The 13,410-nt window shown below is 38.6% G+C and overlaps 1 protein-coding gene across 4 annotated transcripts in view; it reads left to right on the top strand.

The window, feature by feature from the left end:
* mical3a (microtubule associated monooxygenase, calponin and LIM domain containing 3a) overlaps positions 1-13,410 on the top strand; it is an 85,807-nt gene that overhangs the window by 64,646 nt on the left and 7,751 nt on the right. For 2 of the 4 annotated variants that reach the window (XM_077193611.1, XM_077193610.1), the window contains exons 25-28: positions 112-1,981; positions 3,244-3,338; positions 5,668-5,775; positions 5,892-5,985. In XM_077193611.1, coding sequence (XP_077049726.1) covers positions 112-1,981; positions 3,244-3,338; positions 5,668-5,775; positions 5,892-5,985 — 2,167 coding nt within the window. Of the gene's footprint in view, positions 1-111; positions 1,982-3,243; positions 3,339-3,441; positions 3,640-4,497; positions 4,549-5,667; positions 5,776-5,891; positions 5,986-8,143; positions 8,195-11,374; positions 11,441-13,410 lie in introns of all 4 variants that reach the window. The other 2 variants (XM_077193607.1, XM_077193608.1) reach the window with 2 other exon arrangements.

The following is a 13,410-nucleotide window of genomic DNA, read 5'->3' as shown; positions in this document are numbered from 1 at the left end:
AGGGTTGCGAGATCTAAGTGTCTTGGGCTTACTTGTTTGCTCTGTATTTAAGGTAGCAACAAAAGCCACTGCATACTATACAATTCTGCCTTTCTTTTTCTCTTTATACAGGTGAAAGAAGTTTCTCCTGTAATACTAGTTAAATCTCCAGGTGCACGTTTCTTCCCTGAGCCCTATCTACCTAGTAATGCCAAACTGAACATTCCCCCACCTCAGAGTCCTGATGCTAAAAGACCCCATTCTCCTGTTGCTCAAATTGTTGCACTATCACCCATCTGCTCCCAACCTGTTCCACAACCAGAGACGGCGTCTCCCAAATCACCTGTCCAGCCCTGTGCTTGTTCTCCAACAGGTAATCCTTTGTCTCCAATGTGTACCCAATTACAACCCTGCCATGAGCCACCCTTACCCCTCTCCACAAGCTCCCCTGTCAGAACTCAGCCAGTACCAGCAGTCACTTCTACTCCTTTGGCTAAACCTGCTTCTGAGAACCGAAACAATGAACCCTTGAATGATTCGGCACCCGAGGAAAGCCCCGTCAAGAAAACAGACCTCATTGAAGAGTTCTGGATGAAGAGTGCAGAGATCAGAAAAAGTTTAGGACTCTCACCTCTGGATCGAAGCAAAATAACGGGTGAGAAGAGTACTGTGAAAGCTCCAACACCTGAACCATCATCTCCCATGTCCTACACCCAAGAGGACTTGTCTGAAGAGCAGAAGCCTACTTTCACGGGACGTTCTATCATACGCAGGATCAACATTACCTTGGAGGGTCAGGTTATATCTCCGGTGGAACCTAAGAGCACTAGTTCTGAAAAGAAAGACTTGAGCAGCAGTTCAGGGTTGGGTCTTAATGGAAGTGTGACTACCAGTCAGACAGCAACTAGTGACAGCTACAACAACTCTGATTCTACCATGCTCACACCTCCTTCCAGTCCCCCACCACCTCCACCTAATGAGGAGCCAGCTGCTCTCCAAAACAAAAGGCCTCAGGCTTCCTGGGACAACCTCCTTGAAGGTTCTGAGAAACCCAAATCTGAGACTACGCCTCCTAAACCTAAGACACCAGTTAGTCCCCCCCAACAACAATCAGTTATGGCTCCAGTACCGACCCGCAGAACTAACCCACCTGTTGTGATGAGGGTTAAGGAACCTAATAAACCACGGCGCGAAGAAATAAGGAAATCGTTTGTGGAGTGCGTAGAAGAGATACCATTTGCTGACGATGTTGAAGACACATACGATGACCGCACTCCAGATACAAGTGGTCTGGAAAAATTTTACACCCCACCAACCAGCAAGGTCAACCGAGACAAGCCTCCTTTCCACCTGGCACTGGCAATGGAAAATGGCAAGCCCAGCATTACTGAAGGAGTTTCCCGGACATCAAAAAATCCCCAACATTTTTCACCTGAAGCCAAGGAAATCGCAGAAGAGCGAATGAGGGTACGGGAAAAGTCTGTGAAAAGCCAAGCTCTGAAAGATGCTATGGCCAAGCAGCTTAGTAAGATGAAAGAAACAGAAGCTGCCAAGGGTGCTGTGGCAAAAGTAGCTTGGAATGTTCCCGAGACAACAGGAAAAAACAAAAAGCCATTAAATGCCCCCAAGGACTCTGCGGTGAAGGCCTTGGAGTCCAAAAAGCAGACAGACATACTCACTGACCGGTTCTTAAATACACCGGCCAGGAAGACCTTGGACAGTTCAGTCACATCTTCAGAGAGCTCCACAGGAGGCAAAAGCAAGAAACGCAGCTCACTGTTTTCTCCACGCAAGAACAAAAAGGAAAAGAAAGCCAAAAATGAAAGACTATCTGCCACAGAAGAAACGCCACCCAAGCACAAGTCCCTGTGGAAGGCGGTGTTCTCTGGCTACAAGAAGGACAAAAAGAAAAAAGACGACAAGTCATGCCCAAGCACACCCTCAAGCTCTACAACTGTAGACTCAGGGAAGAAGAAAGAATCACCTCTGGACAGGTCCTCAGGTCAGCTGGAATTTTTTCATTCAGATTTGTTCATACCTGTCAAAATGTATTATTGTCTATCCTAGCTCTTATCTACAATCTAGTATGAAACCTACGAAGGCAGCTCCTTTCTAAGCCAACCTTTCGATGCAAACCTCATACCCGATCTGGAACACTCAGCACGGTAGATTCACTTTAAAAGTGGTTTCAATGGAGTTCATTGCCATGTTACCATGTTGCTAAGATAACGTGTGACATTGTGGTACATGTAATGAGCATGAAAGTATTTTGTGTAAAATATTACCGGGGTGCACATGCGTGGTAAAAATAAACGATGTGCAGCAGAAACGTAAAGGGAAACGCTTTTGAGTACCAATATTTTTGGCATTTTTGGGGACAGGTACACGTTTACTTATTGGAGTAGGATTTTTCTCCATCTCTGGTAAGAAAGCAATGATGATGATAAGTGTGTTCATTAATTATTAGGGGTACAGCGGATCGCAGTTGATCTATACGGAACATACCCCACGGTTCGGCACGCATGTGATTCGCGGTTTAACTGCTAACTTTAACCATCATAGAGTGAAAGTTTGGACTTGTTTTGTTTTGTCTTGTCAATTTAATCATTTAAATCATTCACACAAAATTATGTCAAAATACCCGTCTCGGCAAGCATTCTCTCGGTTATGTCATAATTGAACAGTTGAGAAAGAAACCAGATGTGTGTCAGTATATACGGTCCGTGCATTCGGTCTGAAAGTGATTAATATTCATGTTGTAGTCTGTATCATTAATGTTAATAAATTAAAAAAATACAGCTTTAACAAAGATGAACCTATATTTAATTTCTACTGTGAAAAGAATAGAGTTATAGTGAGGAGAGCATTCAGGAGGAAAGTGATGTCGACAGCATGCAGGATAAGTGTGCCGTGTAAAGTGTGAGCACCAAGCATCATCTCCAGGTGCAAAATATGTGCACCCCTGAATATAAGCATCATAGCACAAAGCTTTGTGTGATCATCGTCTCAGAATTAAGAGTGTTCTTTTTTAAACAGAGAAAGGTGGATGGTTAGTATGCGACGTGACCAGGAAAATCTGTATATCCGTGCAGTGCGCGCATGTCAAAAGATTTTATCCGGTGTACGTACGGCTCACTTCAGATTCTCATGGGTTATGTTAAATTCTGAAGAATTTTGTTAAGTTTAGTTTAACTTGCACATGTTTTCTCAGTCTCTTTCAACTGGCGATTTTCTTATGCAAAGTTCTCTTTAATTTACTGATAGATTTACGTCTGAGAAGAAATCTCAGCTTTTCTGAGGACTCTGATCTCTCCTGTGACGATGTTCTGGAAAGATCCTCTCAGAAGTCCAAGGGTGATGTAAGTCTATATAATATTTAAAGAGCCTCTTTTTTCTCATTTGAGTCTATTGTTTTCTTTCTGAAGCTTCTCGAATTTTAATGAAATTTTTTACCATTCTCAGCGCCATGTGGACTTGTTTGACTTGGTGTCAGATTTGAATAAAGAGACGATTAAAGATGAAAAATCCAAAGAAAAGGACAGGGCTATGGAAAAAGGACGAGTGACAGAAAAGGGCAAGGAAAGGTCAAAAGAGAGGGGGAATGAGAAAAAGAGGGTGAAAATAAAGGATATGGAACAGGAGAAAGGAAAAGAGGAAGAGGTATTTCAGTGATTATGTATTGCACAATTGCACAACAGCTACCGGTTTTTAGACAGAACACCAATGCAACACTATGCAAAAAAAAAACAGTAAATATATATTTTTTAAACATAAAAAAAGTTATATTGTTCAGCATTGTGTTTCATTCGAAACCTGGAAGAAATCGAGCATTCTTGTGCATTTGTGTGAAGGTGAATAGAAAGAGACTTGAGCTAGATATATAGAACAAAATAGTTCTATAGAACAAAATAGGTTATAGTGTTCACCGGAATTCATAGAATAAAAAGGCACTTTTAGAGTGCAGTGTTCATCTTTCTTAGCTAGTCTAGTGGATATGTAAATATTTCGTGATTATTATTACTTTTTTATTATTTTTATTATAATTTCAATATTCTGTTTGTCCAACTTATTTAATTTAGTGTTTGCTTGTTTTGGGGGGTGGGTAGTTGCTGATGTGCTCTTATCCTCTAGCAAATCTTTTAGAGTAATATTGTAGTCCATAAGGTCCAAAATTAACTTTTTACCACACCTGCCAATGTAAAACTTTTCGGCCATAGATATATATATATTTTTTTTTCCATTTTTTACCAGTTTGTTGGTTAATGTAATGAATATTTTACATACTGTCTGTGTTGCCAAATGAGCTTGTGGAGAAAAATGTTGGCTGTTAAATGTTAATTTTGGACCCTGAGTATAATTGTGTTGCACAAAACACAATCACATTAATTTGTACTTATGCACTCATCCCAATGTCCTTAAATGTTTGTGTGTTGTCGTAGAATCCTGATTTGATTTAATTGTACATTAACCCATCTAATCGCATAATTTTTTTGTTTGTTTTCCAATTTTTTTTCTAAGTCTGTTTATGTACCTCATGCATTGGCGTTCAAGAGATCGTATGTCACAAAGGTAGTGTGTTCATTCATTCCCATTGGTCTACCTATTTTACGCATGTCATATCACACCGTCATGCCTAACCCCTGTCTGTTATTGTTGGTCCAGAGATTGCTTTATTTTATTACTAACAGTTTTCTGCAGCATGGTGAAGGCTAAAGCACCCCCTTTCTGCTGGAGGATGTAACTGCATCACATGACATTCTCGAAAGGCTTTCTGGCTGTTTACATGTATACCGTTTTCTATACTGTGTACCTCACTGGTTGATATGCAACTCGTTTTTCTCATTTCATAGCTTTTACCTACTTTCATGAAGCATCTCCAGAGTCAATGTTTTTTTTTTTTTCTTTTGGTCTCTGTCTATCTTACACTTTGTTCTGTCTAACACTTTGGCTCTGTGCAATTGTGATGAAATGCGCAGACAACAAGAACTTATGACATTAGTCACGGTACTGTCTGTTTTGTAAATTATGCATTTGTGCAACAAATCAAGATTTTAAAGATTTGTGGTCTAGCTAAATCTTGTTTATCTAATCTATCTAGCAAATTTAGTGCTTGAGTCAACTCTCCATTTTGTAATATTTAGTACTGTTTTGAGTTAAATGTTTTTACCCATAATTTGAAACTGTTTTTGTACTGATTCCAAGTATATATACCTATTTAATTAACTGGTTTTACAAAAAATGTGCGTTATATAATATAATGTGTGTGTGTGTGTGTGTGTGTGTGTGTGTGTGTGTGTGTGTGTGTGTGTGTGTGTGTGTGTGTGTGTGTGTGTGTGTGTGTGTGTCATTTATTAGTTTATTTGCAGCAAAAAATCTATATTGTGATTATATATTGAGGTATATACAGTACCAATACTGTAATAAAAAGTTAATTGTACTGTGATATAAACTTTTGATTATACTGCCAAAATCGCATATAGAGGTGCTTTAGAATGGTAAGTCAGAAGTATTTCAGCCTGGTAGTGGATTAGCTTTGACATTTTGCTCTGTTTTAGATTCTGCTGTAGTAATATATTACACAAACTCCTTCCATAGACATCCATGAGACACCAGACAAGGATCCGCCTTCAACTGACCCGGATGCAGGTTACAGGAGCGCATGTTCTGACTTTTAATTTCCTTTTGCAGAAGACGTACACGGAGGAGGAACTCAGCGCCAAGCTGACAAGAAGAGTACAAAAAGCTGCACGGAGGCAGGCCAAGCAAGAGGAGCTCAAGAGGCTCCACAGAGCCCAGGTGAATGCATATTAATGACTTTTTTGCATGAGTTTGTCAAAAAGTTGCATTTCAGCCATTATCATGCAGAATAATAGAGTGTGAAGTCAACCTGAAGCTGCTTTTTGATTCCTCAGATCATTCAGAGGCAACTGGAGCAGGTGGAAGAGAAACAGAGGCAGTTAGAGGAGAGAGGTGTCGCGGTGGAAAAGGCGCTGCGAGGGGAAGCAGGTATTTCTCTCTTTGTCTCACTTTTTTGATCAAAATGGTTCCTCAGATGCTCTGCTGAAGGGGTAAAGCCTTGGAGCATATCTTCATAACGCATGTTTTTCTATGTAGCTATTCTTTGACCTTTATGTCAGAGCGCTGCTTGCTGTTGTTTCTAGCTTCAAGCTTAAAAACTAGAGGGCAGAAATTAAAAGTGAAATTGTGTTTATGGATCCTTTGCCTTTTGATTACTTGGGTTAGTATTCTGATGCACAGGATCCGCTTTTTTCATTTATACAAACCTTGCTAGAAGCTTGTATCTCATTACTAAATTTATTTCATTCTGTCAGGCTTGAGATATGACATTAGCATTTCATTCAGGGTTCCCGTGATTACGGAAAACCTGGAAATATCAGGGAATGTTACAATTGTGATTTCCAGGCTTGAAATAGGCCATGATAATTAATAAAACCTTGAAAAGTCATAGACATTTTTGTAGTGAATATAATTTTTTCCCCTAGTCATGCTCAGCTCTAAATTATTTATTCGCCAAGATTGCTTTTTGAGCTCTCCAGCTGCAAGCATTTTTTTTGTCTTCTTGGACACATTTTTACATAAAAAAAAATGAAATCTATCAATTCCAAGAATTTGTACCTTACATACAAATGGAGATCTGCCCCAGCTACCTCTATAAACTATCTTTAAAAAAAAAAAACTTATTCACTTGAAAAGCCTTAAGTCAAATTACTACTAACATATCAAATATAGATATTGCAGAATTAATGTTTTGTCAGTCCCATAACCATTATTGTATGTGTTTTCTGCATTGAATTGCATGACAAGGGGCTATCAAATACTTTCCATTCAATATGTGCACAGTAACAGCTAAATTAATTGCTAGAATCTCTTTCATTATTGGATTCAAAGATAATTGTTTCCTTTTGCAAAATGTAAACAAATTATATTAATTATTTCAAGTAACTCTAGCTGTAACAAATTAAATTGTACAAAATGTATGGTTTGTGAAACAATTGGGTCGTTATAGGCAGTAGAACAAAATTTATGATTTTGCAATTATTGTTTCCTCTTTCTCCTGCTCCATCCCATCTTTTATATCTAGTGTTTCTTAATCTCTTTTTATCCTTTACTCTCTCTAAGGGTTGTATAAAGGTTCTAGTGTTAGTCCAAAACAGCGTAAGAGACGCTCAGGTATCCATCGTGATAACTCTAGTAGGTGTTGTAGTCATCCCAGCGTATCATGCCATCCTCATGCCGAGCATTGTCTCTCCTGGTCTCTCCTCATGAGTGTCTCAACTGCATGCCCAGTCAGTCCGATCACGCCTAGCATAGATTTGTGTGCCGCCTCACTGGATGTGATCCACTATGAATGACGGAGGATGTAACCGTTCAATTTTGAATCTATTCCGTTACATTTTGTCAAACTTAAAACACCTTTTCTTGTCTTCTAAATGCTTTATAGTCATGTGTTGTTGTTCAGCGTAAAAAATGTTCACAAGCCGTAGTATAGTAGGGTTAAAATGCTTGAGATGCATTGAATAATACGTTTTCTCCCTCATATACAGATTATTTGGTTACACTTTATTTCGATATTTCACTTTAGACATTCTACTAACTATAATTAACTTTGCAACTACATGTCAACTAACTCTAATTAGAGTAGAAGAGTAGGACTGTTAGGTGTTGGGTTCGGGTTAGTAGAATAAGTTGACATGTAGTTGCAAAGTTACTTATATAGTTAGTATAAAATCTAAAGTGGACAATCAAAATAGTGTAACAAGCCATCTGTTTATGAGGGAGAAAAACTTATTTAAGCATTTTAACCCTTTATAATAGTGTTACCAGTGACTCAGGAATAAAAAAAAATAAAAAATAAAAAACCCAGCTGTTTTAGATGTGAAGATATACTCGCACTCCAGAGTCTGTGCTGCCCTTGTGGCGGAATGCAGCGGTGCAACAAATCTATGTGCCCATTTACCATTACGGGACATGCAATATAAATGCAATTAACTACATTTGTTTACATGTCAAATAACAAGTTGTGGTAAATGTATATTCGGCATACCTTGCTGCGTGTGTGTTTGTGTGCAACATATGCATGACTTGAAGCTACTGGCTGTGCCTGTGTGTGCAGTAACATGTTTCTAATATATCCTTATTGTAGACTATTGGGGAGAGTCTAATTACAGTGAGATCCTGGATTTGCATCTGGGCGGTATGTATTTCAAATCTGTTGCTTGAAATGGACTAACAACTAACGCCCTCTAACTCTTTTCCCCCTGTACTTACTGAAGCCTGTCTTCTCTTATTTACCCCCTTCCGCCTAAATTCTCTCACATTTGCCCCTGCGATTTCTAATATTAACTATATATAATTTATATATATATATTATGAAATGTATATGCTTGTGTGTAGTATTTTGTATTTTATTTCCTGTATTTTTTAATATTTCATGAATTCATTTTTTTAATGCTCATTTCATTTTTATTTTAAATATATTAATAAATTGTAAACATAAATATTTTATATAATAATTTAATACATTTGTGTATTATTAAAATCTGAGCCAAACAAAACACATTTGTTCCCACATTGCATTGGCATTCAATTTGCTTTCAGTCTTTGATCTTAGTTTGCAAACTAAAAATGTTCCACTAATATGTATCAGAACAAATCCAAAATGCTTAAGCAAACAGATGTAGCTAGCTTGAAATCCTGATTAAGCCCCTCCCCTCTAGCCATTTGTAGAGCCAATCCCTGTCTGCTTTACTCGCCAAGATTTTAGTTTTCCTATTTTCCTCCCATACCTGCTCAGTTGCATAAGGGGCCCCGGACCCCAAAAGATCCCAGTGTTTGTACCTCATTGCGATTGATTCCATCATGTGTGGTGTGTCTTCACTGTATTCCCAAACCTTACATCTCAGACTGTGGATCTATTGTGTGCTTGTTTGAATGAGTGTATTGTCATGCGTTACATTGATCACACTGTGAAGTTACAGATAAGCCATGCCGAAATCACACACGCAGGCAGGAGATAGCGTGGTTATGGTGAATAAATTACCCATTGTTTTCAAAGGACATTGAGGCATTGTTTAACCATCTTATGAATCTTTTTCAATGCAACAAGGTGTTTCTTAAACATAGCATGCAAATAAGTTCTTGAAAGGCATCTTATTATTTTAGGTGTTAGGTTATGGGTCTTTACATATGCTAAAAGTATTTATCAACAATCGTTTAATTAGGAAACTAAGGTAAGTACAACACATCCACATTTTATAAATGCTCTGGTAAACTGGCTCAAGATGATGGAAAAGCATTTCAAATCCAAAAACGAGTTAAACTTGCTAAAGTTCGTTAGATTTCGGTTTTGGGATTGTTATGCTGCAACCCCATACTTGCTGCATGTGGCTACATTTTATTTTGTTTTATTAACAGTTGCGCAGAGATTAAGTGGCTAACATGTGAGCTGTGCACTTGGATTGATTGTACTGTAAAAGTGAGTTTTTCTCATCACAATCTAGTTGGTGGCAGACCTGCTAACAGTTGGTGGATTTCTCGTGATCCTAGCTCAAAAACACTTTGCATAATTACTGTCAGCTTTCTGAGGCCTAAGACATCTCTTGGCTGGAACACTTGGTCGTCATTTCCAAAACAATACAGTTGTCGCCCATTTTTGTAACCAATTAAAAACTTCAGAAAGCCGTTTTGGATTTGTGTGTAACTTTGCATCAGTGTGCGTTTGTTTATGGCCTGGTTTCCCGGTGGGTCGTTTCCATGCATGTCTGCATAAGAATGCGAGCTTGTTGCTTTTCATGGATAATTAGTTCCCCAAATCTTCCCATAACTGCAGAGGAAGAGCTAGCAATATGAGATGAGTGGTTTAAGAGGAGTGCTCATTGCATGTTAGATTTAAACAAATCCTTTCAGTGAAAAAAAACCCCTTTAATTTATTTACACAAAGTGTAGATGAGGTTGGAATAGAATAGGAATGTAGAATAGGCAATGTAACGATGGTTCAATATGAGGGATGAAAGAAGACAAGGGTCGTCGTAACGGGGACTCGTACACTTTATTAAAGAAACACAAAAATAAAGAAAAGGTGCGCCACATGCGCCTTCACCGTAGAATGACTACAGCACAGATCAAAGACACTCTTTCCTGCTGACTCAGATCTCAGTCCACTTTTATCAAACTCTTCCCGACGTGTAAACTCAGTCCATTCATAAAACTCTTTCCGATGTGTTGACTCAGTCCATTTGTCAGCCAGCAGGTCGCGAGTGTTCGTACGAGTCCCCAGTCCTTCTCTCTCCCGCTCTCCTGCACCAGCCGGCTTTTATGCGGTCTCCCCACGCCAATTACTGCAATTAGACACAGGTGTTCGTCATTTTGCACTTGACCCACTTACCTACCGCTCGCCTCCTCCCTCACTCTCCCGCTGCAAACTCTGCAAAACCACGCCCCCCTCATCACAGGCAACTAAGGGGAAAAAAATCTCCTCATTCCTCACATAAGACAAGGTTGTATTAGTGCTGATAAGTTTTAAGGTCGCAGTTCTGACTTTCAAGGATTGCGCTGACAAACTCCTCTGTGATAGTCCCTTTTTGTGAACTGCCCAACATCTGTCATCCAATTGGTTCAGCATTTTAAAAACCATTCTGTCACCCCGGCATGGCAGAGCACAAAGAATTGTATAAGTATCTGACTTTTCATTTTCTCCCGTGCATCATTAGCGAAATCCTTTATTCTGGTGCTAGTCATTCTTCTCAAGTTCATTTGATGCTTTTTTTTTTTGTTGTTGTCTAGATCTCTTTTTCCTCTTGTGGCTGGATTGACACCTGCTGTATAGATTGCTGATTTCCACATCAGACGTATGATATAATAATTCCGCCTTAGGTATTAAAATCCAAGTTTTATGTATGAATAGAACCCACTTTCAGGAGACCAACAGCTGGATACTGTACTTCTTTGATGAAGCCTATGCAGACATTAGGTTTGCTCTTGTGTCACCACTTATTTACCCTCAGTAGTGCACAAAAGGATAAGTTCAAAGAGAAGCAATATTTCACCTCTCTTTCTCAGTTCATTCATGTTTGCTCTGTCCCGTGTCATTTCCTCCCGCTATGTAACATCACACTGCTGCTTTTAGTTTCTCGCCAGAGTTCTTTCTCTTTTTGATTTCGCTCCTCACTTTTTTCTCTTCCACATCTCTTTCTTTCTCTCCTCTTTCTCGACTCTCACTCTTCTGGTCACCTCCATCTCTCTCTCTCTCTCTCTCTCTCTCTCTCTCTCTCTCTCTCTCTCTCTCTCTCTCTCTCTCTCTCTCTCTCTCTCTCTCTCTCTCCTTCTCTCTCCTTCTCTCTCTCTCTCTCTCCTTTCCTTTCCTGTGTTGTTGAAGTTGAGCCCTATGTCGGGACCCCTCGCCGAAGAGCCCTGTACCTCTGCCCCTGCTGTGTCCCTAAAGGTAATGTAAACCCCGTCATGTTTGCCGCCGGCCAGCCGTGTTTTCATAACAACTTGGCCAGCGGCGTTACTTTGACAACCCACTGAACCTGTGGAGTATTGCTTTGCCCTCCGACTACAAAGTCTACTTCTCTCCGCTGCCCATGTGTGTCCTGGCTTAGTGGATTTCCCCCAGCAGATTGCATCAATGCTTCTGATGTAAAAAGTTGTAACATTAGGAGGGCTGGACGAGTTTTACCAAATAGCAATAGTTAAGTTAATAGCTTAATATTTTAAGCAAGAAGTAAAATTTTCATTTTATTTATATGCACCAACATAATAAACAGAGACCGTTGCACCAGCTGTGCGTAAGTTACAATTTACCCTAGTTTTGACGTAAATTGGCACTAATTTACAACTTGCACACCACTAAATAGTTTTACATTGCAGAAGCGTCCTATTAGGAGTAAAGGTTGGAATAAAATAGCAGACTGACTGAACTCTGTCAACTTTGTCAAGCTCTTGTTTTACCTGACAGACTTCAATTATTTAGACTCATGATAACGCTTACATTTGCACTTGCTTACATTTTAAAGGGGTCATCGGAATCCCATTTTCCACAAGTTGGTATGATTCTTTAGGGTCTTTATGTAAAGTTTGTAACATACTTTGGTTGAAATTCAAACTGCAAAGACATTTATATGCAAACACCATATAAAAGTGAATTTTGCATCTGATGACCCCTTTAAGAGAGAGAACATTATGTGAAAAGATTAGTTTGTTTGCGGCTCTTCAACCCAAACCCATCCTTAATATTGCGCCGCTGTGTTGTGCATGTCAAATAAAATAAAAGTAATTTATGTACTTTTTTTTTATCAGTATTTATTTATTGATCCTCATTAATTCAGTTTCAAATACAGTTTCTGAATGTTATTTACATATAAAACCACTTAAGTTATTTATGATAAAATAATATTATATTTAATGGAAACTTACCGTTTGGCAAAAAAAGTTGGAGTGAAGGATAAACACGGCATTTCAACACAACTTCTGCTCACGTATTTGAAGGCTGCTATTGGATCATTGAAGGTAAACATCATATTATACGATTATGCATTATTTTACTGAGCGTACGGCTTAATAAAGTACAAAGTTAGTTACAAACTAGCTAGTAGTTACTAAGTCTTTAGTGTGGACTTTACGTTCCAATTTTAAAACGAATTCATGAATATTATGTATTACATTTTAAAACTTGCAATGTGCCATGTAAGGATTGCTCTGAAAAGCTAACCCAAAAAATCTGTTTAATCAGTGTTTAAATCGGGCGATTATAAAGAACTGATTCAGGTGAATGAATCAAACTTGACCACACTATTCGCATTTTTGTTACAGAGTACAAAATACAAAATGTTTGGTATATCGCCCAGCCCTCAGCAGAAGCAACAGAAGTTAAAGCTACATTTTGGTTTCCTTTATTAATCAAGATTCTATTTTTGTTTTACCTTAATTTATACATTCTAAAGAGGATGAATATAGCATACAATACATTTCTAATTAGTGCAATAGAGCTGACCTGATATGATATGATGACAGGTCGTTAGTGTGTATTTTGGGGGAAACTGCTCTGCTGACTTTAAGTGTGAATTTAAATAACAGCATGATTGTCATTTGCTCTTACCGAGTTCCAAAACTGTCAAATACATGTCGCAACCACACAGCTTCTTTATAGAGCTGTATCATGGTAATCCATAAACTATATTCACTGTGTGTTCATGAGTTTCCATAACACTGATGATTTGCTGTGAAGGATAGCATGTGTAAGGGGAACACAACAGGAAAGTGAGGTCTCCAAACTTGGTAGTTTTTCTGATGTCTTTGTCATAACATTACGCTCAAATTTAAAGTCAACATGAAATCAAAATTTCTCTTTATTTTTTTTAAATCTTTTTATTACAGACTCCTGGTCTTATTATGAGCATTATTCCAATGAAA

This window comes from Siphateles boraxobius, unplaced genomic scaffold, assembly GCF_051911475.1.
Source record: "Siphateles boraxobius isolate OS27281-9 unplaced genomic scaffold, OSU_SipBor_1 31, whole genome shotgun sequence".
Taxonomy (NCBI): domain Eukaryota; kingdom Metazoa; phylum Chordata; class Actinopteri; order Cypriniformes; family Leuciscidae; genus Siphateles; species Siphateles boraxobius.
Note: the sequence above shows the minus strand (reverse complement) of the source record. Positions and strands in the feature narration are given on the sequence as shown.